Source organism: Haemaphysalis longicornis, unplaced genomic scaffold (assembly GCF_048455015.1).
Source record: "Haemaphysalis longicornis isolate Haplotype H1 unplaced genomic scaffold, Haemaphysalis longicornis Haplotype H1 scaffold_2, whole genome shotgun sequence".
NCBI lineage: Eukaryota > Metazoa > Arthropoda > Arachnida > Ixodida > Ixodidae > Haemaphysalis > Haemaphysalis longicornis.
The window spans coordinates 269,779,834-269,805,121 of record NW_027526295.1 but is presented as its reverse complement, the minus strand read 5'-3'; the positions used below and the strand labels follow the sequence as shown (position 1 = coordinate 269,805,121).

The window sequence follows — 25,288 nt, the reverse complement described above, 5'->3', positions numbered from 1 at the left end:
AAATCTTTTATGACACCACTGGTCTATGGGGCCACCCCCACCGCTCTTGCTCGGGCGACCATGTGCGCTGGGAGTCTTCGTCCGAAGGAAGGAAGTAAACTTTATTTTCCTAAGCACCCTTAGTCCAGGGCGCCGTCTTGGGAAGCTGAGGCTCCGCTCTGGACGTCAGCAGGAGCTGTGTCGCAGCGCTGGGGTCAGCCAGACTTGCCTCCCAGGATGCCAGAGTTGGATTCGGAATGCGGGTCAACTTTGGATGTCGATCACAGGCCCATATTGTGTGGAATATGTTTGGGTAACCTCCACAGAACGAGCAAGTAGGGGTGCCGGGTAAATTTCGAAAGCGATGAGATGTTCAGTGGGTAATGTGTTAGTCTGTATTTGTCGGAGGAGGACGGACTGCCGCCTTGTGAGTGTACGATGTGGGGAGGGATGTACCTTGCGCTGTGCGCGAAAAGACTCGAGGTATTCGCACGGGCTCAAAGACGGCTGTGCTGAGGTTGACGAGAGCTGGTCAGGTGCCCGGTAAATAGTTGCTCGGGCAAGCGTATGTGCCCGCTTATTTCCTGCCAAACCCTCGTGCCCAGGAGTCCAAATAATGTGGAACGGGTGCGGTTTGTAGTCGAGCGCATCTTTGATGAGGCGGGCTGTGCGGTGGTGCAGGTCATTTCTGATCAATTGTCTGCAGGCAGCTTGCGAATCGGTGACGATGATGATGGGTGTTTGCGGACGGACTATATGGGTGGTAGCGGCGTATATGGCTCGTGCAATTGATCGAGTTTCTAGGTCGTCGATAGCATGTACGTCTGGTTCGATCGTGACAAGTTCGTAGTTTAAGGGTCCGACGACAGCCGTGATGCCTCCCTCATCTTCCCCAGGATGTGCGTCAACGTATAGTACACGAGCGGCCCAGGGCCTCCGTCCAGTATTCATAAGAGGCTATGGTGAGGTGGTGGTCAAAGGTGCATGCAGGCCCACATGTGGGGTTGAACTGTGGATTTAGCGCCATACGGGCAGAGGGCTTTGAAGCGGAAGTGAGGGCCTTCCTGTATATCATTAGAGGTTTCGTTTAAGTTGCTTCTACCTCTTCACTTAAAATTTTATTGTGGCTAAAAGCTTACATCATTGTTGGCACAGACATGCACGTCTCTTCATTCGTACATTTTATTTATTTCTTCAAATCCTGGCCGTAGGAGGACAAGCGCACTAGAAGCACTAGCGGTGGTTGCGTCATCCGCATTTTTAGTCCGCAGCACTTAAGCGCCCGCTCCTGAGGTTTCACGGAGCGTTGTCTCTCGCTGTAACCGAGCGAACGAAGGGGACACCGGCGACAAACGAGATAGAACGAGCAAAAAACCGGGAAAACGAATGGCGAAAGTGTGAAGGGGAGGGTGGTATGCCGAGACGGCGCGCGACGTTGGAGATTGTACTCGGTGACAACTTAAGAACGGCACCGGAAGTTGCCGCTGTGCCTTATCACCGTAGCCGGATGTTTCTCCGCGCGGCGCAAGTAGGGCGTTACTGGGAATATTTTGAACATGGCGTGAGCCGTTCCCGTTATTTTTTGGACTTAATATGCGTATAAACGACTCCAGTGACGACAAACAAACTGCGTAAGACAAGGCAGACGATATCACGCATTCATAGCAAACCCCTTTCAAAACGCGCGCGCACTGACGTCACGGGTCCGGCGCTCTGGCGGAGTGATACACTACATGAGGTGGTGCCGTTCTTGAGTTGTAACCGAGTATAGAGAGTTTTAGCACTCTGTATGCTCTGTGTTGTACGTGCGTACCATGTTGACCGGGACCCGTCTGGGCACTTGTGCATTCGTCGCGGTAGGGTGGATCCGCGGGCCGGCCCTCGCCATGCCCGCGCATTCTTTACGGTGGGGGGTGTCCTGCTCGCCTGTCACGCGTGGCAGGCGCAGTCGGGGCCCGGTCAACACGCGTTAACCACGGAACATACGGATCATACGGGCGCTAAAACTCTATTTTTAGCATTCCGTGTGTTCCCTACGTTCCGTATGTACTGTGCGTACCAGGACCCGACTGCACCTGTACGCTGGCACAGCAAGGAGGGCCGCCCCCAATCGGAACGAATGCGCGCGCATGGCGGGGCGGGGTGGCTCATTTCTGGAACGAATGCGTAAGTACCTGGAGCCGGGCCCTGGTACATACGGTACGCACGAAACGTACGGAACACACGGAATACTAAAGCTCATATTGAATAGTTTTAGTATTCCGTGTGTTCAGTGCGTTCCATGTTCACCGGGACCAGACTGGGCAGTGTCGCATTCGTTCCAGAGGGTGGATTAGTTCCGCGGGCTGGCCCTCGCCATGCCCGCGCATTCCTTAATTAAGGGGTGTGCCCTCCTCGCCGTGCCCGCGCGCGCAGGCGCAGGCCTGATCGTTGACGGAACACCACCCGCTTTAATTACTTAGTTAAAGGTATGAATAGATGAAGAGCGAGGGAACGAGACCGCAATGGTCGGGCGTGAACTTGAATCATACGTATAAAAGGTTTGTACGTACGCATAAATCTTTATTGGGCAAGGCTAATTTATTTATTTATTGTCACACAAATTCACCCTTCGTTGATCTCTCTCCCGTCTTGTGGCAAATCCCCACTCGTGGTGAATGCAGCCGCTGTCTATCGAGGCCTAGCGGCAACCTGAGCCTGCTGCGCTGCGCGGGTATACGGTGCACAATAGAAGCTCCGTGTAGCGCGGCGTCAGTTTTCCCGTCTTCCGGCGCTACTGCTGCCATGCTGCCGACGCTGGCTGCAGCAGAGCAGGGCGACGGCGAGCAGCGGCTTCGGCGCGCCACGAAGTCCTTCAGCCTGGTCTTCTTCGTCTGGGTACTGCTGTCCACCACGCTGGTCATCCTCGTCGTGCCCGCCGGACTGCTCGGCGTCTACCTTTTCCGCCGGAGCACGTGAGCGCTGTCCATCCACGGTGAGCACCGGCAGCCTTTGTTTGCACTGTCCACGCGCAGAACAGCACACGTCTTCGAAATCAAGCAGATCTAGCTTGGGAGGCCTGTTCCCCTTCCTATGTGCTCATTCGGGACATTGCCAGTTTGTGCAACGGAAACTTCCTGTGTTCGCTCGCTGAGCGTCAATTCATTAGAAAGGAGTCAGATACACTATCTTCTTGACTCTGCGTGGTTCTGAATGACGCGGGGTAAACGAAACAAGCTAGAAAAAGAGCCGTTCTAACGAACCGCTAATGCTATGTGCAAGAACTCGAGCCCAGCCCTTACTTCCCCAACGTCGCCACGCACACGAGCTTATTCACGTCAGGGCAGCAAATCCCGGGTTCGGCCAGCATAATTCGTGAAACTCACTTTGACCAATAAGTCAGTACACTGTTTTAAATAAAGGCGAAAAAAAAAAAAAAACTTCACTTGCTTCAAGCTACTTTCACGTATGTTGCGGAGTGCCCAGATTTGCTGTGGGCATACTCAGTCTATAAGCTTGGGGAGCGAAGTGGCCACACGAGAAATATTCCCCAGAACTTTATGCGCAAATGGCGTTTAGTTTCTCGCTGCACACGTTCCTTTCTCATGTACTGACGTTTTTGTTCTACATCACAAGTGCAACAAAATAATTAACCCTCAGCATACAATTTGCTTCCAAGTGAAAAAGTAATGCAAATACCATACTATTTACTCCCGGATTGTGATCCGGTGATCGTGTATCTTATGATTGCACAACGCATTTGGCAGTCTTTTATTAAGAAAAAATGGCATGAGCACGTTTCACGAACTTTTTGGGCGTTCATTATAAAATAAAGAAGAAAGATACTGACACGTGATGCCCACACTGAGGCAAGACGCAGTTCAAAATATTGCTTGAAGACAGTTGGATCTTGACAACCGTTCAAGAAAACAAAAACAAAAGAATGCATCATGGGAAGTGTGCTTTCTTTTCTCACGAGTGTTCCATCTATACGTGACAAACAGAGATGGCTTATTGATGGATGACAGGTCTATGCTGCTCTTGCTCCCAGTATGAACTACATCTTGGTTACTAAGGCCCGATAGCGCCTCAAATCCCAGTCCATTATATTTGAGAGCAGGACAACAAAAAGGTCAAGGGCCCCAAGCGTCGTATTTATTGTACACAGAGTTCGCCTTGAAAACCCCGTGTAGACAGGTTTCGCCAACGCTTATGGGGGGGAATTTCGAGCACATGGATCTCAGTCACAGCCAATGACGCGTCAGCGATGACATATCCCAAGCCTCCCCAGGATCTTTTTACGGCCATGGCAACAACTAGGGAATGTGGGGGAGGCGGCCAAGAAGGGCCCCATATTTCTCTCCGCTCTACCGTGGTTCTCCTCTGCCACCACACAAAGGCGGGCTGTAGGTTATAATAGCGCGACCTTTCAAGCACGCCCGGTGAGTTCACAGCTGATTGTTGGCGCCCTTTTGTGCCGCTTCTTTGTGCCCGAGCGCCGCAGTTACGGGCGAGAGGCGAAACTATTGTGCGCGCTCGCCAAACTACGTGGGTCAGCTGACGGGCAGAATAGCAGCGGGGTTCTTTTGGAGCAATCGAAGGGATTAGCGCCGGTACCGCGGCTCGTCTCCGCGGGTTTTCCCGCGGCGTTCGGATGGGTCGCCCGGGAGGAACGGCGTTTCGCGCTGGCTTCGCTTTGTACTCGAATATAGATCGCGAGGGTGATTTCGCTTGTGCATACAAAAGCCCAGGTGCTCTCTGGCTGTTCGTGTCTGGACTTGCTCAGCGGTTCAGTTTCGCAGGCTATAGGTGCGTCAATGCCTTTTGGGGGGTGCTTCGATGATGACGTGGAAATTCTTACCACGATATGATCTTTGAGGCGCCGAAAATGTCTATTTTCAAACGCACCTCAGAAGAAAAGAAATTGATTGCATGAGAACGCCCTAAATGAAGAATGCAGCATGCGGTTTTAGCTGTGCCGTGTTTAATACTGCGATGATGTAACTGCACATACGGTTACGTTAGGCAGGAGGCACAATGACGTAATATCGTGAGGCGTTACTGCAGCATGCGTTCAACTCTACAGTGATACCGGAGTTTCTGGAACTGATTTATCTTTTATACAGTATCGTGAGCAAGCAGCATAAGCAGAATTTTTTTGAGTTCTCGTGCACTGATGCAACAAGGAACGCCATGCGGTCATACGGCGCGCGTCGTGGAAATTCCTGAATATATCGACCTCCTACAATTCCCTAACATGCTCGTAAATCTCGCGTAGAAATATAAACGTATTCGAGTTTTGCCTTCTTTAAAAGGCGCTGACAGCCTCAATCAAACCCGAAGCATTCCACTGAACAGCGAGACGATTTAAGCCAAAAAAAATCAGATGCAGTAGTTTCGTTGCAGGGGACAAAGCAAGCGAAGAACCGAGTCGGCGAAGGATGGATGTCTGTATGTATAGGCAAAGAGAGAACAACCGGCAGGCATACCTCATCAAGCTCGTAACACGATCGGTCCTGGCTGCATACGTATGCGCCCTAAAAACTGTACATATACCTGTCAGTCCCCATGTAGCGTCGTATAGCGACGTTCTGCGTGTGGGTGCTCAAGGGCATCAAATCTGTCGGCCAGGCAACCACGGGGGTTCTGCCAGTTGACCAGGTAATTCTGCCAGATAATTGTCTCGAACCCCTTCCGGTGTTGGATCGGTTGGTCGGCGAGTCAACGTCACTGTCATAATGTATTTAAATTAGCTTCTCTACCCGTACCGTGTTCTACAGTTGCGCACCTTTTAAATTATATGAACTACTTGGCGTGGGTAGGATCCGCATATTTTGGCTGTTTATACTTGGTGTTCATTTTCTACATTAACCATGTTGTATTCAGTATATATATATACATATATACCTGCGCTTTGGCTTACTTCTTCTCTGCCCACTTCACGTATACATCATAATGTGGCGCTTTTTTAGTGTCTTCTTTTGCACCGCTTAGAAAGATATATTGCTGCCACATTACACGTCCCCAGCATTTGCTGCCTTATTTTATTTAGTGCAAATTTGATCCCTTTGTTCAAACTCTATTACGGCACTTCTTTTGGGTGTACCTTCTTACGCAATTTCCTGCACAGGACATTGAGCTAGAAAATTATAAATAAATAAATAAATAAATAAATGCTCCCATACAATAGGAAGAAAGTTTTGCCTCACATTTATGAAATTACGGTACACAGTACCGACTGACGCCGTGTCGTGTTGTATTCGTGAAAATGCGGCAATATCCATCTACGTCGTGCTCATTAAACGGGCTCTGGGTCATTATGCCGTAGGTGCGGGCAGTGCGTCACTTGCGGTGCGGCCGGCGCCAGCTATAGGTGACGTCACCGCGAGGCTGACGCACCGATGTGCGTGCTGTCACTTCGGTGTGCAGAATGGGATCTTGCAGGATTTCTTCACACTCCTGTCATTAAGCGTAATAGAATTTTCCAGGTTTCGCGAGAACCTAAAACGTTCTATTTTGCGACTTCAAAATAAATTTTACAGGCAAGAAATGCTAGATTTAGAGTATATTACGTAAATTTCCCCGCATGCCCTTAAGAACTTCTCGCGCAATAAAAAAATGCATACATACATACACAGGTATAGTGTAGGACTTCCTTTAACGTGCGCCAAAATCTCGGCACGCGGGCGTTTTCGCTCAGCAATTTCAATCAGTAGATCCATCATTGAATCGTAATCAGTTGCAATTGCAAACATGCCTTCGATGACGGTTCTCAGTAAGACTGGCTGACCTTTGCAAAGTAAGGGAAGGCCGCCAAGACTGAAACAGTTCGCACTAATCTGTGATTATGTCCAAGACGATTAATACAATTCGAGACGTAACATCTCGACTCTCGCAGATGAAGGGTATAGTCGTATATACGCTACTAACCGCGTTACGGTGTGTGGGAAAGTCGTATTTGTAAACCACGAATTGATTGTACTTTCATCGACAGTTGTAGTACTTCTGGTTTTAATGCAGACGTTTACTACGCGTCGCGTTATATTTACAGTTTTGGCATCTAAGGATGGTAAGTTTCATATTTCCTGCTACGCTATGGCGTAAGCAGCAGATCCTATGCAATGCGATCTTGCGCTTTCGCGGGCGCCAACTTTAGTTAGCGATACTAGAGTAGATAGTAGATACCCCTTGAGTTGCTACTCTCTTGAGTTGTTTCTCTTCACAATCGTCGAATGAGTTCTATACTGGCCGGTACGAGCAGCTTGCACAAATAAGTCATGCACCACCGGAAACGTACCTGAAGGCGTAATTTCGACGTGGTGAATTGGGGCAGACGATTCTAGCCCTTGCACTACTAACGATCAGTAGGCTTACGAAAGGAAACGAAATGTTACGACATCCTTTTTTTTTTAACTCCCGGCTATGGTGCAAACTAATAGAAAATGTCTGGTTAGCTGTAACCAAATGTTCGTTCACCGGTAGCAAATTATTGATCGCAGCAGTAGTTTGCCTCATGGGAGTTCTGGCAGCTAACCTTGAGAAGCAGAAGGTAGCGGCGAGAATCTGTCCTACCGAAAATACGCCGCCTATTCGGAATGGAAGCCCTTCCATCAGCCTTTACAGCCTCAGGAATGCGCAGAAGGATAGACAGGCCGTGGCGGCGCTTCGGCTTATGGTTATTTGCAAGCGGTCCGCCGTCCTCCTCCACATTCCGGTTGCCGCTCGAGAAAGGAAGGCAACGCCTTGTCGAGGGCTGCCGCACATCTTGTATGGTTCACAATTCTCGCTCCTCTTTCCTCTCGGCGAGGGAAAGGGGATCGGTTAGAAAAATAAGCATCCGAGCTCCCGGAAGAACGGGCCGCGATCAGCGGGCACTCGCATTTCCCTTGGCAACAAAAGCCAGAATTCTTCTCCTCTTCGAGAAAGCGATTGGGACTGCCGTGTCCGGTGGCGGATAGCCGCATGGGTAGGGTCCGTTTCGGATAGACAAAGACATCCGGAGCGGAGCTGCCGACGGCAAGGCCGGCAGCGTTGGAACTGGGAGACACGCCCACGCCTTCAGCAAAGGGCAGCCGCGGATTCCGGACATTCCAGCCACGCCGTCAATGGGCACCAGACCAGCCCCCTCCTTGAGAACAGCCGACTCTGCTCTCGGAGGCGGCTCGGGCGGAAGGATCAGCCACGCTCTTTCCGCGGCGGGCTGGCTGTCTCTTAGCAGGGCGGCAGACCCGTCGGCTGGCACAAGTTTATTATTTGCTCCGGACTTTCGCCCTCACCCGCGGTGGTGCCGGGGCTCCGCGACGCGCTTGTATCATGTTGCTTCATTCGCTCGGGCTCCCGCGACGGGCAGCAACGCATTCCGCTGCCGGAGGAAGGAACGACCGACCCCCCGCACGTGAAGCTCGTTGGGGGAAGGACTCGTGAAAAAGACGGAATACAAAGCGGATCACGCTGGAAGACCCCCTCTGGGAAAAAGAGAGCGGCGCGCGAAAAGGAAGGCATCCGCGTGATTCGGCGGCAGAACCAACGGGCAGAACAGCGTCCCTCGTCCTCCACTTTTTCTGGTGGCATGCACGAACAGGTCCTCTGAGGGAGAGAAGGACGGCTGCTGGAACACGCTCGAACAAGCCGAGGCCGAAAAGAGGGCAAAGCGTTCATGTTCGAACAGTTTCCGAAGCCGCGCAGGTTCCTCCTTCCTATCCGGTTGCCGTTCCGCATTCGAGCGAAGGCCGCAGTGCAGAGCAGGTCACGGTTTGGTCGTCGTCTGCTCCGGGGAGTGTTTGGCGGGAAAACGTGCGCAGACGTGTTCCGCGTGCTCCTTTCCTACGGCGGCGGCGTCTCGTGCTGAGCTTCGCCAGCTTCGCCGTTGTCGGTCGCTCTCTGGGCAACTACTCCGGCATGAACGGACAGGTTTGAGAGAGGGCCGCTCTGTCGTCTCCGGCCGCCGCGTGGTCTTGCGTTTGCCGTCCGACCCGCATTCGACCGACCAACAGCAAAGTGTGCGGATCAGCGAGCCGACGGTTTGAAGGAGCGACTTCGGCGAAGGCGTTGTCTAGTTGGTAAGTGCGTTTTACCTTACGCAAACGATATTTGCCTTCACCATGGGTGTTCTGTGTTTTATCAAGTGCTTATGAGCATCTTTGAATGTCAAGAGCGTGGAAGTGGCGACGCAGCTATCGTGAGATCTCCTCGTCAGAACAACTGAAGTATGACTAATTTGTGTACTCATTGTGATGATCGCCCTCTCATTTGCAGTTTGTTGCCACAACATCGCATCTTCCTACATCGCTCGCATCATATTTTTGTTTTGCCCGCAGTTCAGTGATTGTCAATGGCAGACGACGTAAATACGCCAAGGTTTTCTGATCAGTTGCTTAGCAACTCTATGTGACATGCCTTGCCATTGAAGGCGCTGGAACATTGATGCCTCTTTTAATATATATATATATAACGAGATCAGGTTTCGTGCGTTCAGTTAAGTCCAAAATAACGGAGCCGTAAGAACAAAGCGCCTACGAAAGGCAGGGGCGCCCGCGGGGCAAATTCTTGCTTTCGTTTCGATATCCTCACCACTCGGCTTCCTTCCTTCTTGGCAATGGCCGCTATTTACGGCGTTTTCTTGTTCGTGCTCCTGCCTGATTAAGGGATTCGATTTAGGTCAACTCTTTAAGATGAGCTTGTTTAGAGCGCGCTTCCTTGTAGATGGGAAGGTTCGCCAAATGCGGCGAAACGTTCTCTTTTTTTCTTAGCGTACTGCTCTCTAAAACTACGTTTCTCACCGAGATAAGAAAGACCGCCGATTTCGAGGCTTTATAAAAGTAATGTTTTGGTCGCGAACTTTTCCTTCTTCGGACGCCGTTGTGGAAGGTTTGTCGCACGACTTCGTCTGTAGTATTCCGTGGTCGCTGCGGTATGCTCGGGTGAAATGAGGCCGGAGATAACTGGTGAATCTTAGGATGGGTGCAGGTAAAACAACGAGAGGCTGATACTAGGGTTGGCTGCATCGTTACTCACGAGGTGCAGTCGTAGAAAAATGGAACGCGAACACGAAAGTATGAACCAGAACACACAAATTGCGCGATCGAAATTTGCAAGTGATATTGTAGCCTGGTTTTAGTGACAATGATTAAAAAATGTGTCTTTTCAAATATACCACTAGCGAGCCATTATCTCATCTCCACTATCCATATTATCGGATTTTGCGTGTTTTTATTTTCGTGTTCTCATTTCGTCTGACTGTGCATCGCGAAAATCACCGCAAAACTTTGGTGGTGCCCACTCTATTACGGTACGAGCTTGATGTTACGGGCTTGCCTGGTATGATGCTTGACTTTCTGCTCAACTCGTAACACCTGCGATTTTATTTGCTTGAAGTGGCATTTGACTGTCTGAGCATTACGGTGGTGGTTCACGGGAGCGGAGGATTCTCTTTTTAAAAAGAATGGCCAACTCCGTTCGTACACTTATATTGTTCAAGATCGTCACCACTGCTGTCATAGCAGGAATGTGCCTTTGTAGTCAAACATTGCTTATACTTTTAGCCAATTCCCTTTTTGCACTTTCAGCGACGCTTGCGCGGCTGCGTACATGGATCCAAAAAAATCCCTGTGAAAACAACGTGTCATTTTGGTTTGACGGCGACTTGTGCATTCCGACCTACGGGCTACCGGTAGCGGAATTTCTGGTCGCACAAGTGACATGCAGCCGACAATTTCTTTCAAAATACTTCCCTCAGACTGTAGTGTTTACACGGAGCTTCTATTGCGCATCGCCAGCGACAGTAGTACGCGAAGGCAACGTGTTACCCTCTCGTCCGATTCATGGCACGTCCAGTAGAATAGAACCGAGCATGTTCGTTTAGATACTCGTAGCGATTCGTGGCATTCCTGCTGTCCAGTAGAACTGAAGCAAGCGTGTGCGTTTAGGTGCTCGTAGCGACTCAGTTTCTAGTACTTGCAAAAAAAGCGACGCAATTTCTGTCGAGAGACAGAAATCGGTCAAGACTAAACGACAAAAGCGATGGCCGGGCGACCAAAGCGACAGAAATCGCGTCGCAAGTGTGAGCGGGTTTACCACTGGCGGTTAATACGCTTCAGCAGTAAAGCAAACACCGCGCTGAACAGTCACACGCTATATAAACAAGGTGTCACCGAACGTTTCGATTGTCCTCAGCTAACACCAAACACGTGGACATTAGAATTAATTCTTACCACGAAGAAAGTTAAAAACGTGTCTTGCTCTCTCTCTCTCTCACGCAAGCACATACACGTTTATATATAGAGTAAAATAAATACATATTAGGGTACGTTTTTTTTTATGTGAACGTACTTCGTTTCCCCACCGCATGGCAACAAAACTCCTGCCGTGACTCACTACAGGTACCAACTTTTTGTATTTTGTTCTCTTTCAGGCTGATCCGACCCCGTCAGGAAAGGGCGCCGTTTTCTACTCTACTCGTTTCCACAAAGCAACGCGGCCGTGCCAGCTATGGCCACCACGACCGCCACCCGATGCCTGGTTGGGGGCAACACGCTGTCCAAACACGGAATCTACGGCTACATTGTGAGTGCTCGGGGTCCGTTGACAATGGGTCATTGTGCGTCCGCCCCTACCGCTTTGCGCCTTTTTTTTTTTTTTTTTTTTTTGTCACCCGAACTTTCGTCTATTCTGCGGTGGCTCCATATCTGGATAACTTTGAAATTTCGAACCCAAAAGCAGGTTGTTGGCCGCTCGCGTGGAATTTTAATTTGAGCGTTTTTTGACAAAATCGTTATTGATGGCATACCCGCGTCGACACGTCTTGCAACCCCGCTTTCCGGTACTTTTTGCGAATGTAACGGTACGAAGATGACACTGCCATGCGTCTTGCGCGCAGTTATAACTTTTAGCTCGCTTATCGTACGCTTGTTGCCGTCGATAATTCATTAAATTCAAATTATTAACACGAAGGTGGTATGTTGTACCTCTTTGAACACATAATAAACAAGAGTGTAACCGCAGAGGTAAATTGCAGTTAGTTTTATCGACTTGGCGCTCATTTGGCGTAACATCACCGATCAATTCAGCGATGCACCGACCGGAGTAGCAACTCGCTGAAAGAAGTAAATAAAGGAAGGAAGAAAGAAAGAAGTAGGGAAAGAAAAGCCAGTGGTCTTGTGTGTGCCTTCGAGCGAAGCGCCAGCGGCGACAGACAGTGGCCCATGGCAACGGACGATTCGGTTTCCCACGATAAGGAATAGGTGGGGCGAACAAGACGACGGCATTCACAGGCGCGAGTCCTGGAATTGCGAGACTGCTAAAACCTCTGGGCAAGGCAAGTTCATGAAAAGCGAATGGAAACAAAACTGGGGCCTGGGAAAATTGCCCGGCGCTGCTCTGCGAGCACAGACGACTCGTGCGTTGGTGGTGGCATGCACCTGAACTGCCTGCGGCTTCGCCGCGACCGCGTCTGATAAACATCGTGAGAAACGGGTTCGGGACCGTCGTTTTTTCTGGAAAGACGTCGGCCAGGGGCGAAAACAAAATGGGACCGCTGATATCTTGCCGGTTCGGCAGCGTTACCCCCGCCAAGGCCGCGAACGAGTTAAGGAACGCGCTGTCGATGTCGGACCAAGAGCGGCCGCTGGATGTCTCGCCTGTGGACGATCGACCGCAAGTAAAAAGTATGTAGTACAAGCCAGCAGTCGAAGGACACCGCAGAACTACGCCGCGAGCTTGACACCGAGGGTCAGTTGGGACAAGTTGACAGCGAAAGTGTGCGTGCGAAGTACATGTGTAGGGCGCTGGATTATTATTTAGTTTGCCGAGGTCATACTTGATGCGACCCCGCCTAGGTTTCAATCGTTGGGATAGTATGCGGCGACGACAACAATCCACGTTGGGGGTAAGCTAGGCTTTGGGTTGTAGCACTTGCTATCAAGCGTCCTCATTGAAATAGATGGAGAGACAATGAAAGTCATTTTACCCGGGTGAATGCGAGTGGTAGCTATAGTTAATTGCTCTATAGTGACCGTGTCGTGCAGAGCTCATCTTTTGGGACGGTGACGGTGGTGACAGCGCTATCGGTGCTTCGCTTCGAGTCCCCGACCATATTGCCCCACGTCTAAAACGTTACGTAAATGTGGTTACTCCAAAACGGCCGAGAACACGGAATGCGAGGGCTGTTTTGAAATCTGCATCCTCAAGAACGAGCAGAAGCGGGTTTCATGACAAACTTGCGTGGCACCATAACTCAACCGTTTTTTCTGTTGTTGACTCGGCCAATACGCCGCCACGGAGCTAGAGGTATGTCGAGTAAACGAAGGTCGACGCAAGGAAAGAATTCGTGATGCACGTTCGTGTAAATTTTCCTGCGGAGCCAGGCGTACTGTCATCAGACGAAGAAGCACGTCGACAGACAGCCGAACGGTGGGAGGGGGACCGGCGTTGTTCTAACGGGGCTGCGCAGATGCACCGTATACGTCCGCTCGCTACCCACGCAGCGCACGATGTCAGTTCTTGGAGACGCACGACGGGGATGTCAGCATAGGCAGCTTTTAAACTCGGCCTCGCGCGCAGGGTCGCACCTGTCACCCGGCTCGAGGTGAAGACACGCACATGGCCCGCCCCGCTCGACGACAACTTCGCCTCCTCCACGGGCGGCGGGGAGCGGGGGAGGACGACGGAGTGGTTTTCTCTGTCCAAACCAAGGCGGAGGCGGGGGCGCTCGTTATCGTCAGCTTTAAAAACTCGCGCAAGACGCGGGTCAAGAAACAAGACCCTGCGGATGAATGAACGTGGCCGTACTAGCGTGGAGAGGAGGAGGAGGAGGATTAAGTAGCGACGGAAGGGGGGTTGGAGCAGTCTAGCCGGTCGGCGGCGGTTGGAGAAGGCAGGCACCGTGGGAACGCTCCGAGTTCCCCCCGAACGGACGGAAGTCGCTACGCAGCATTCCTGGAAGGGAGCGAGGATTTTGTTGTTTGCCGCCGCTGCTGACCAGGGGAGTGTCGCACTGAGCTTGACGGCTGGGCGGGAGGGTCTTCGAGAGGGTGGAGGGTTGTTTGCGCTGGAGCGGTTTCCCTTTGTGTGCCTTCGCCCTGTTTTTAAGTCTCTTTTCACACACGCAGAAGCGTTAACTCTGGCTCCGCGGGAGTTCCGTTTCACTATTCCGCTGTTTTTTTTGATGTTGTTCATTTTTCTCTCGTACGACGGTGGCATTCCTTGGCCAAAAACTACGGACCAGTTTCGCCTTCTTTCGGGCTCATTTTTTTTTTTTATCGTCGCTCATCTTCCGCGTACCGGCTTCGACCCCAGGGCGGGGGTGGACTGGCGGCATCTCTTTGCTGTGGGGCTGGCGGCGCCGCCCAATGATGAGGGGGTGTTCGGGGAGCGTCGCGCACAATTGGATGCGGCGGGGTAATCTAAACTGCCTGCGTTGGAGGAAGAGGGTGCCGCCCGCGTTGAGGTCTGTTTTACATAGCCCGAACTCCCCCGCGTGCTCGTCGTCATTTCAACCCTCTTTCCACGGCTCTTGTTGCGTTTTATTGGAGCGGGCAGGGGGGGAACGTTTTCAACATGGCTGTGGCATCGTTGCTTGCGCGACCCCCATTCCGCATACGAGCGTAGCCCCAAGAAGAAGGAGCATTTTCGGACAATCGACGCCCCGCTCTCCATCCCCTCCTCTTTCCCTTCTCCTCCGGGAACCGACGGCGTGGTGAGATAAGCGAATGGTCCACCGCTGAAAGCCGCGGGGGCACTCTACGGCGGCGTGCCCTAGCAGTCGTAAAGGCGGAAAACGGTCTGTCCCGCATTCCTGGCGGCGCTCCCTTTGTGGTCGCCCAACGGCCGTGAAAAAAGACGCCTGGAGGGCACCACGGACAATGGTCAGTGGTGACCGCCAGAAACTGCACTCTGTTGCCGCTGCTGGAGAATGAGTCACACCTCTTAAAAGAGCGCGGCTTCGGAGAGTGACCGTTGAAGGTTAGTAGGCGACGTTCGTACAGTTACGGCCGTGCTACAGTTTTCGTGTTCAACGCCTTGTCGTATGCGCACAAAATTGCTATATAAACGCCTATTACATACTCGTGTAATAGAAGCACAGTCAACTTCCTTTGTCTCGGTATGCGAGTTCGGTGTGTGTATGTATGTATTTATTGTTCTTTAGAAAGATAGGAAGGTCCACCAGCAGGCGTAAATTGTCTGGCCTCGGGGCGGACACCGGAACGCTTGCTGGTGTAGGGGAGACGGAATATGGAGGAAATAGTACATAGGAATAGGGGGATAGGGTAAAGGGTTTACATGAATAATATATAAAACATAGGCAAGATTAACAAATAACATATATACAACGTATAGGTGAAACAAAACAAAAACGAGGAAACAATTCGGGAAAGGAGGGATAGCCCCGGAATTTGAGGCAGCCACGTCGAGTTTGATTTCGGTTTAGCTTCAGCGCTTGGTTGGTGTGATCAGTATAGCGTGTACAGGTGCATTTTATTCCGCATGTTCGAAAGAACCAGGTATGGCTGCTATGGCTCATTGGGGATTTCGGTATAATTTAAACTGACTTTTAACAATTTGGTTTCAGCAGATTTCACAATCATCGTTAGGCACCACCGTGGAAGCGGACATTTACTAGCATGAACATGAATGCATTGTTTTCTCTCCATATCGCAAAGAAAAGAGGAAGAAAATTGGTGAAGTAGACAAAAGAAATTGTAACCACTTTTAACGATGTATCGCTTATAACGAAGCCACTTTTCTGTCTCCAAACACGAGCGCGTTTATCGATTTTATACCCGTGCTACACGAGCGCTTCGAAGGTCTTTGAATCGAATGTCATTTGACTTAAATGACACCTTTGAGCTGCTACATAACGTTTTTCAAAGGCACTTGGTTGAAATGGCATTTGAGTCAAAGGAGCACAAATGACCTTTGAGAATCGAAAAGGCCTTTGAAACGCGAACGTTTGTACTCTCCCACGCAGTTTCGGCATGCGGTATTTACAAAACTAATTACTTATGAGTAAAACACGGTTTTTAAAGAGCACGTTCTTGATCATTCCTTTTGTTTTTGTTTGCTATAACTCGGTCTACGATTACAAAGCAACTTGGTACTCTCAACGTCAGCGGTGCAAGAAAACGTAAGAAAGAAATTGCCTATTTTGTGCATGTTGTGCTCGTGTATATAGGTTCTAATTATCGCTCACAAAGGTGTTTTTTGGCCTGACATTAGAATATTTTTGCCAAATTATGAGAACGAAACTGGGCAGCAGCGGCGACCAGAAAACATGGCGGGTGAATGCGGAAACTTTTAACTGCCTGTGAGAATTGTCCTGTAGATCCTTCCAGTTCGAATGGCATTTCAAATTTCGAAGGCCATCCGACTCAAATGTCCTTTCAAACGCTCGCGTAGCACATGTATTAATGTACTAACGTCTACTTTCGACTTCCTTCGCGCCATAGTCGTTGCCTTCGCTGAAGTACGTCTCCTAGATTCCACACTGCTCTCAACACTGCTCCGAATTCCTGAAGTTCCCTGCCATACTTGACCCCCTTTATCTACAACGTCATTCACAAGCGCGTTCAGTGAGTTCGGTTTACGACGGCGGCGGGGCGTCGACGGCAGCAGCGGTTGCCCTTGAAGACACCTTGACGTCGCCGCGCGCTGTCGTCCGTCCACCTGCGGTATGCGCGACTCTTTCTTGCGAGTATTGAAAGAGATACACACATCCAGGGCGCGGGCATGTCGTCGTCGCGCGCTATCGCCAGTCGGGATGCGAGGAGCCGCGATGTCCAACGGCGTCCTTATCTGGTCGCGCCTGCATGGCTGAGGAATGCAGCCGCGGCAGCATAGCCTCGGTAGCCACGGTCCATGGACGCGCTCGCGCGCTGGGGCAGCACGCGTCGCCAGGGCCGCCACAAGGTGAGCCTCGGGTTGCGTTTTATGACGTTCTCCTTGCGGCCGGTATACATTGCCTGTTATAATGACTATCAAAGCGCGCACTCACTTCGTACACTGCAACTCACCCATGCATTGCGCCTATTACGACCGCCTAAGCGCGCGCTCGTTTTGTACTGTAGCTCAAGTGAGCCTCGGGTTGCGTTTAAAGCAAGGTATGTGCGGCCGGTATGCGCTGCTTATTGCGACAATCGAAGCACGCGCTCGCTTCGCTGTCCGCTTCTACTACACAATGTTCTCGCGGTCTGTTCAAAAATGCATCTTGGAAACTATCCTTACGATTACCCGGGCTGTTTTGGACACTGTCATGGTGTATGGAATCTCTGGGAATTCACTTCGTTGAAGCAGGTCTGACTTTAGGCTTGTACTGAGCTTGTCTACGACTTTGTTGGACTTTTGGACCTTGCTGAAACTTGATTGAGCTTCTTGCTTAGCTGCGGCGTACGGTTTCGTACATTTGAATGAATAATCAGTCCAGTGCTGTCAATTGAGCGTGCGAAACCGGTCTAAGCGAATAACAATTTGACGTCCGCCTGAAATGTACGGCTACAAAGGAAAGCTGTACAGCTTTCTCAGAAACTTCGCGGTTGAAGAAAAAATCGCCCTGGGCCAGGATTCGAACCCCGGAGCACCGCCTATCTGAGGCAGTGGTTCTACGACCAGGAATTCCACTAACCAGGAATGTTAAACTCAGGTGGATGTCAAATTTATCCTTGGTAGAAACTTACTCCACCCTGAGGATTTCGCTTGAGCTGGTCGATCGTAACCGGTTTAAGCCGGCGCTTCTTCGTGCCCCTATCGTTTCCCTTCGTATATTTACCGTCACTGCTCCTGTTGAAATGATGCTTCAGCAATAGCGTCGAAGCGGAGACCATCGACCTTCGCGATTGTTTAAAAACAAATGCGGATCTTGGCGCGTGTAAATATAGCGCAGATTCGGGGAGAAAACAGAAGAGAAGAAAATACCCGTACACGAAGGATGCAGGGGACTTTAACTAAAGGCGGGTTTATTTGGAGGGATAGAGACGGGCGTCGTGACCTTTCGGGAGCCACTGAGTCAGCGTTGCTTTTCCGCAGCACGCGTTGCCGTTGCACCGCGGGAGCGGGGATACCCTGCGTTCAGGGCCGCACGTCAGCGAGCTCCCGCCGTGTGACGTGCGTTGCTGCTGCTGCCCGGCTGTTTTGGCAGCGCGCGCGCCCATAGAGAAAGGCAGCGCCGCTTGACGCCTGTCTGCGCGCATTGCACAACGGCGGTGTTTGTCTTGCGCCACACAATGCTACTGGTGGGAAGTACCCCTGCTGCTGCTGTCTCGCGCACGTGGAGCTGACGCTCGAGTCCGGGACCCTGCGTCGTTGCCGTGTGCGCCGCGCCTTGGCGATCTATAACAGCGAGAACTATAGCTCCTCGCAAGAATTGGCCGCGGTCTGTTGAGACAAAACTGCGCCTACCATTCACTGCTCCCGTGCAGTTGTAGCGGCTCCCTCAGACCACACGTGAGCTGGTGTTCGTCGTAATGTCGCCGTCGTATTTGAGACCGGAGCGTTCGTTTCGAAATGTGTAGTGACCGGCATAGCTACCTTGAGGAGGATTGTGAAAGGCTAAGTGGAAATCTTCTGAAGGTAATTTTTCACTCCGGTTGACAACGCCTGGCGCTCGGTGGCTTCTCTGCGGTGCCATCTACAGATCCCGAAGGCCGACGTCCACGTCTCGTGCGTAAATCTTGTTGAGTCTGCTAGACGGGTTGGTCTACTTTGCCGCGGCGCTTGCGACGGCGACAACCTCCTTCGCCGTGCAGCAGCGTTCGACGACTGTATCAGTAGCTACGCACTGGAGGACTTTTTCGACGCCGAGATAGAGGGACACGATGGCACTCTTCTCGACCATTCGTGGACGGTACGACAGGCTCGAAGCGGAGCGAGACGTTGCGTGCTGCGTGAGTGACTTACAGTATTATATATATGACACAGGGAATATGGTGGCGCAGGATCTCAGACGAGGGCGGAAGTAGGTGCTCTTGGATCTTTAGTTTTACCACTTCCGCGTAGGTCAACTGTGACCTGTGATCTACTTTTTGTTGTCGTTGATTTGACGCCGCAATATTACTGGTTTACAAGACACGTGAATTCTGCGTCTCTACATGCGTGCATTTGCTATTTTGATATGCTTGCGTGGCGCCGGCCCCAGTAATTTGGCAATTTCGATGCTTTTACAGGGAGGGTGACGTGACTGAGGAAGAGGAAATCTCTGCGAGGAGTTGGCCTTTTAAAACGCGCACACTGAGCTGAATGAGCTTTCCACACTTCCTCTTAAACCGCTCTTAAATGTTCCCGCTCGAAACCTCACATCAGAGTCGCTTTCAGAGTGCGGGCGCGCGGCTGTCCGTCATGCCTCGATGTGGCCGCCAGAAACTTCAAACAGCGCCCGCCCTCCCCATACCGGAAGGGTTGTTCTACGCGGTTTTGCGTCCTGATGGGAAGCGAAAGCTTATCTGTGTCCGGTCCGCGTGCCGATGGCGGATGTTTACAAATTCAAAACAGAGACCGCGAGAAGGGCAACGCCTGCGCGTCGCTGGACTGCTCCCTGAGATAAGGGACGCCGCGCGGCGCCTTTTACGTTTGCGTGCTGGCTTGCGGATTCGAACAGCATCACCACATAGAGATGTATGAGCACCGTCAGTGAATGAGCGGTGGTTTTCCGTCACTGCGCGGAAGTGACACAAGGCTTGCCCTCGTTAGAGGGTCTGCGCATTGGCGACGCTGTTTTCAATGTTTTGAATAGATCGCTTTCTCCTTGGGCGATCAATCATATTCCACGCGGGGGCTTTACAGGCACCAAATACAATGGGAGGAGGGTTTACTAGGGCGCACTTTCTTTTTCGCATCCAGACTATACGACATTGTCAGTACAGTGACACGATGTGGCATTTCATAGAGGGAGTCCAAGCGTGAAGTGAGCGGCGTCTGCTTTATTAATATTATTCTTACTATTATTTGTATTATATTTTTAGATATTGATGACACAATGAACCGCGCCGAGAGGCAAAATCACAGAACGCGTTGACGTCATGTTGTGTATAAATGAAGTGCATTGGGCGGCAAGTGTTTTATGAGGACTGTTTGACTGCCATTGTATGCGCCGAATCGTTTCGGCCTTGGAATGGAAATGAGAACATGTTCCAGTTTGACACTGCTCTGACCTTCTGAATCAGTGGCGCATGCCATGAAAGTGATTAAGAGTGACTTTTTTATGGCCTCGCGTCTGTCAGTATGAAGCCCTATGGTAAATATGTCCGCACATATCTGCAGCTATATAGATATTTGTGTCGTTTTAGAGCAAGGCTGCTACTATGTTAGATCTCCTCCATGCCTTTGATCATTCATGGCGAACTTCCCCCCATATTAGGCATTGGCTAGGTCCGTGTATAGACCAAAAGAGCGACGACAGGTCGATGGGATTGTGGGAAGAATACAGCTGGGGAGGCTGCAGGAACACGGATGCTTCCAATTGAAAGTATTTCTCGCCTTGTGGGGCTCATAGCGCGGTGTTTTAATTTAGCAATGACAGGTCGCTACTGTCGCATTTCCACCTCTAGTTTCCTGACCCGTGCGCACGCGCTCTTATCATGCAGGCTGAACCTCCACCCGAGCCCCGTGCTCCAGGCCTCTGCCCCGAGCAGCCCCTCAAAGTGGTTCTGGTGGGAGACACCCGGTGCGGAAAGACGGCTCTGGCCAACCGCTTCGTCAGCGATGCCTTCACCACGGTACGTGTCTTGCGTTTCGCGCCATGACGCGGCCCGGCCTTTGGCACTGCATGTATTGATCGCCAAATAATCCGAATACCAGGGTTTTACTCAGTGTTTCCTTACCCTTATTGAATCGTGCGTATATTTTCTCGCAACGTTTTACGATGTAGTACATGCTTATTGCACTGGACAAGCAGAGTAGAACCATGGGCCTGAAAATTAATATGCAGAAAACTAAAGTAATGCTCAATAACCTCGGGAGAGCACAGAGGCTTGAGATAGGTGGCGAGGCAGTGGAAGTGGTAAGCGAATATACCTACTTAGGCCAAGTTATAACCCCGGATCCCTACCATGAAGCAGAAATAATTAGAAGCTTAAGAATGCGGTGGAGGGCATTCGCCAGGCATTCTCAGATAATGAATGGCAGCCTACCATTGTCCCTGAAGAAGAAAGTGTATGGTAGCTGCTTATTACCGGTGCTCACTTACGGGGCAGGCACTTGGAGGCTCACTAAGAGGGTTCAACTTAAATTGAGGGCAACTCAGCGAGCAATGGAACGCAAGATGATAGCTGTAACATTAAGGGACACGAAGAGAGCGGAGTGGGTCAGGGGACAAACGCGTGTTAAGGACATAGTAGAAATTAAGAAGAAGAAATTGACGTGGGCAGGGCATGTAATGCGAATGCGAAGGCAGGATAACCGTTCTCATTAAGGATAACATAGTGGATCCCTAGAGAAGGTAAGCGTTGAAGGGGGTGGCAGAAAGTTAGATGGGCAGATGAGATCAAGAAGTTTGCGGGAATAAATTGGTCGCAGTTAGAACAGGACCTGGATAATTGGAGATCTATGGGAGAGGCCTTTGCTCTGCAGTGGGCGTAGATAGGATGATGCTATATACACGTGGGCGATGCTGCGAAGCCCGTATACAACCAGGGTTTGGCTTTTAGCGTAGCACATGCTGTACTAATAGCGCTCAACAGAATTTAATAATGCGCAACTTGTGGTTCATGTGCGCGTGGTTAGGCGTGTAAGTAAAGCTTACGCTGTGTGGCGCGAAAACGTCATATATATTTGAGTTTTAGTGGCAAGGTGGAGACATTCCCCAGCACTTCATATGTATGGGGCAGAGTTCTTCAGGACAGGGCAGACCTTGTTGAAGCGCCCTTTGACGGCCGTGCTGTCTTAGTGATGTGATGAAAATATAGCGTTTGGCGCACTTCCAGCTACTGTGTACGGAGTTGCATGGGGCGTACGTATAATATTGCTCCTGACTCTTGCGGAGAATAGTTAAGGTTAAGTAAAGAAAACAGCGGACCGTGATGCCGAAAGCGTTTCTGCGAGCTATGTTTATTGATACCTCGGAACGTGCCTGACAGAAGCGCGCTGGCGATGAGAAAAGCCAGCGGACCCGACTCACACGGTTTGCGAAATGTGCGCAGGATTACACGCCAACTGGTTTCGACCGCTACACGACGCATCACGAGGTCGCCGGCCAGAAATTCTACTTCTCCGTCTGGGACACGTCCGGTGAGTAACAGCTGTCTTTCGTAACTTGAATTCACCATAGAAAGAAAACGAGTGTTGCTAGGCGAAATGACGGGCAACAGAGAAATAGAAGCGGAGGGGTGCGCCAAGGACGGAACAGCATGGAACCCATGAGAAAGCATGCAATTCAGACGCAAATACCATAACCGAGTATGGATAACATCAATGTCATACACAGCTTGATGTGACCCGTGCATACTTACGAAGCGCGTACGTCATGCGTTACAGACACAGACTTACAGATATTTCTTTCTTGGAGGGGGTGAAGAGTGTGTAAGATTGTGCGAGTGTTAACAAGCTTACGCTCTACGGTTACTGCGGCTGAATGTTCGCGTGCTGGTAGAAGGCGATTTTGAGGCCTTCTTTCGGATTGGAACTTGTCTCGATTGTAATAGTGATGACAATAACAACGTCGCCTACCGCTCTCTTACAGGATCGACCGCGTACGACACCGTCCGCCCGCTGTCGTACCAGGACGCCAGCGTCGTGTTACTCTGCTTCAACGTCGGAGTGCCGGAGTCTCTGCACAACGTCATTCACAAGTGGCAACCCGAAGTCCGGCAGCACTGTCCGGGGGCTGCCCTGCTGCTGATCGGCTGCCAGAGCGACGCCCGGATGGCCCAGCGAGGCCGCATCGGCGGCGTCGGCTGCGTCAGCGCCGACGAGGCCCTCACCTGGGCCTCACGGCTGGGCGCGGTGGCCTACGTCGAGACGAGCGCCCGAGCGGCGCCCAGGAGCGTCCAGGACGCCTGGAAGGCCGCCGCACAGGCCGCCCTGGGCCCCGATCCGGAGGCCAAGAACCGGGACGCGTCGCCGTCGCGCCACAAGGCCTGCATCCTTATGTGAACTGGGCACGGGATGGGAAGGACCCTGAACAGGGTCCGAGGACTGTTGAGAGCGGGGCCGGAGAGGTGCACGTCGTGTCAGCTGATGTCTGTGTGGAAGGAGCCGATAGCCCGGGGCTTCGCAGCTTCCACTTTCATCATCCGCAGCCCACGTCTCTCAGCATTTCGGACCGACATCAGTGTTCCAACCTCTCCCCACCCCAGCTGCCGTCTGACTCTCTCGGTTTGAAACCGAGATGTGACTACACGGTGACGTTGTGTAAAAAAGAGTGCGTGCGAGCGTGCCAGTGCGAATAGTGTGCAGTTAGAGCTGTGTGAGAAGTGCCTTACCACGGATTACGCCGTGACCTCACGTGAACTCGTGATCCTGAACTGGTGACTCTGAATGTGAGCCCCGTGTGAATATCGCTGCGGTTGCCTGAACAATGCGCCGTGCGAAGGCAGCTGTTACAGGAACGGCGCCCTGCCTGGACTGACAATAACTGCGGGCCGAGCATCCCCATGCTAGTCAAGAACAGCATATAGGCTCTTTATTTTGTACTCTTTAGTCGCGGCGTGTTGTAATTTCAATGAGCGCTTTTCACCTTTATAACTTCGCCATCTCGTTCATCGCAGTACAAATTTACATCAATAAATGCGCCTTAGTAGACCTGCGGAACGTTGAGTCGTGCTTTTTTCCTTCTTTTCAAACATACTTGCCGGCGTGACATTTATTGCGGATGCTTGCGATATACCCCGACGTGCCGAGGCGTGCGGCCATCGCTAAGTGTGCTGTAATCGTGCGTCCTTATCAGCTGGCGAGGTAACGACGCGGCGGGTGACAACGCGTTTGCAGAGACTGTTCCGGAGAGACTGTCTTGTCTTCCCTCTTCCCCCACAACTGCTGAAGTGGCACAAAGTGCTTGGCACGTCTGCATTTTCGCAACTTGCCACAAAGAGGTAAGTTCTTGTGCAATGGGAGTGATAGTGAGGTCTATTTCCGCTTGCAAGGGCTGTAGGCAACTGTTTCTCTTGAACATTCGCGAAGAGTGAATGCGTGTTTCAGAAGACATATCTAAGCTCCGTTTCAAAGCAGTCTTCGGGATTCAAACCGAAGCCGGCAGAATTTTATTGCAGCCGATGCAAACTTATTTCTTTGCGAAACAACTGAATTTTTAGGACACTTGACGATAGGTAGCCTGTACCACACCCTAAAAGAAAAAAATTGGCCGCGTATCTGCTCCTTTCGTTGCAAATGCCGTCAAAAGACGATAGTCTTTATCGGCTTTTGCGAAGTAAATGCCTCCCTTCGCTTTCCCGCTCACCTCTCATGTTGTTCCTCTTGCGTCGCGCTCCTCCCAAGGTAAAGACGCCAAAGGTTTGCTTAAATCATTTTAAATTTCCCGCGTTCCACTGCTCTAAACCGGGTGTCTCGATCCGAACGCTGCCGTACGGCGAAGACGCGCGTTAATCGAGACGCCCTACTTCAACGTTTATAGAACCGCGTTTCCCTACTCCACGTGCGTTGCAAGCAGAACGTGGAACCTATCTAGTGGAACCTTGAGTAACTGTTGCCGGTTGATTTCTTAAAATGGCGCCAGAAGCTATAGTGGCGCGGGCGACAGCAGGCGACGGCGGAGTGAATTCTTTTTCTGCAGTTGATGAAATATTTAATTTCGCAAATTCAAGCATGTTTGATTTTTTTATAAAGGAACACTGCAAATATCACTTCTGTATTGATTTGTTGTCTCATATTTGCGTAATGTATTGTTCTTATTCAACAATGTTGACAAGTATGAACACTACACCGGACATACACGGGTAGATTTAGCTGTGACTATATAAGACTATTGCGCAGGCATTATTTTGCTTTGGCCGGGTGGCTGAATCGAGTCACAGACAGACAGACAGACATACAGACATACACAGACCAAAATTTCTGGGTTTAAGTAGCCCAAGAAAGACTATCGTCTTTAAAATCGAGCAGAACACTTTGGCATCATTCATAGCACGTAACACTGATATTCGATGCAACGTAGATAAATCCTCTGCGTGGGCACGTGCTATGTGTGCATAAGTGGCTGGACCTCTGTGTCCACCTAGCAACAGGTTTGCCCTATTATTTGCGTCCAATCCCCGGCATGGATCACAAAAAGTGCGCTCGAAAACACAGTAAGGGAGGCACTGGGCCGAAAAATGTGAAATCGTAAAGCAAAAGCTGTATACGCCAACTCTAGAAGTAGCACCATGCATATCTTGGAGAACCTCAGCACTTCTTT

At 50.9% G+C, this 25,288-nt stretch overlaps 2 protein-coding genes across 8 annotated transcripts; both read left to right on the top strand.

The window, feature by feature from the left end:
• The first annotated feature begins 1,456 nt into the window (after positions 1 to 1,456).
• Positions 1,457 to 2,937, top strand: LOC144170689 (uncharacterized). Its single transcript, XM_077700634.1, has 2 exons — positions 1,457 to 2,519; positions 2,643 to 2,937. Exons 1-2 carry the CDS (start codon positions 2,458 to 2,460, stop codon positions 2,935 to 2,937), a joined length of 357 nt encoding a protein of 118 aa, XP_077556760.1. The 5' UTR covers positions 1,457 to 2,457.
• Positions 2,814 to 23,694, top strand: LOC144170685 (uncharacterized). 7 transcript variants are annotated; one of them, XM_077700625.1, is made up of 5 exons: positions 2,814 to 2,953; positions 11,369 to 11,520; positions 20,490 to 20,657; positions 22,080 to 22,167; positions 22,619 to 23,694. In XM_077700625.1, exons 2-5 carry the CDS (start codon positions 11,446 to 11,448, stop codon positions 23,029 to 23,031), a joined length of 744 nt encoding a protein of 247 aa, XP_077556751.1. In that variant the 5' UTR covers positions 2,814 to 2,953; positions 11,369 to 11,445; the 3' UTR covers positions 23,032 to 23,694. The 7 variants fall into 7 exon arrangements, with proteins under 7 accessions (XP_077556751.1, XP_077556750.1, XP_077556754.1 ...); XM_077700624.1 differs by lacking the exon at positions 2,814 to 2,953 and adding an exon at positions 8,194 to 9,017; XM_077700628.1 differs by lacking the exon at positions 2,814 to 2,953 and adding an exon at positions 8,213 to 9,017 and having other exon boundaries at positions 20,526 to 20,657.
• Positions 23,695 to 25,288: the final 1,594 nt, after the last annotated feature.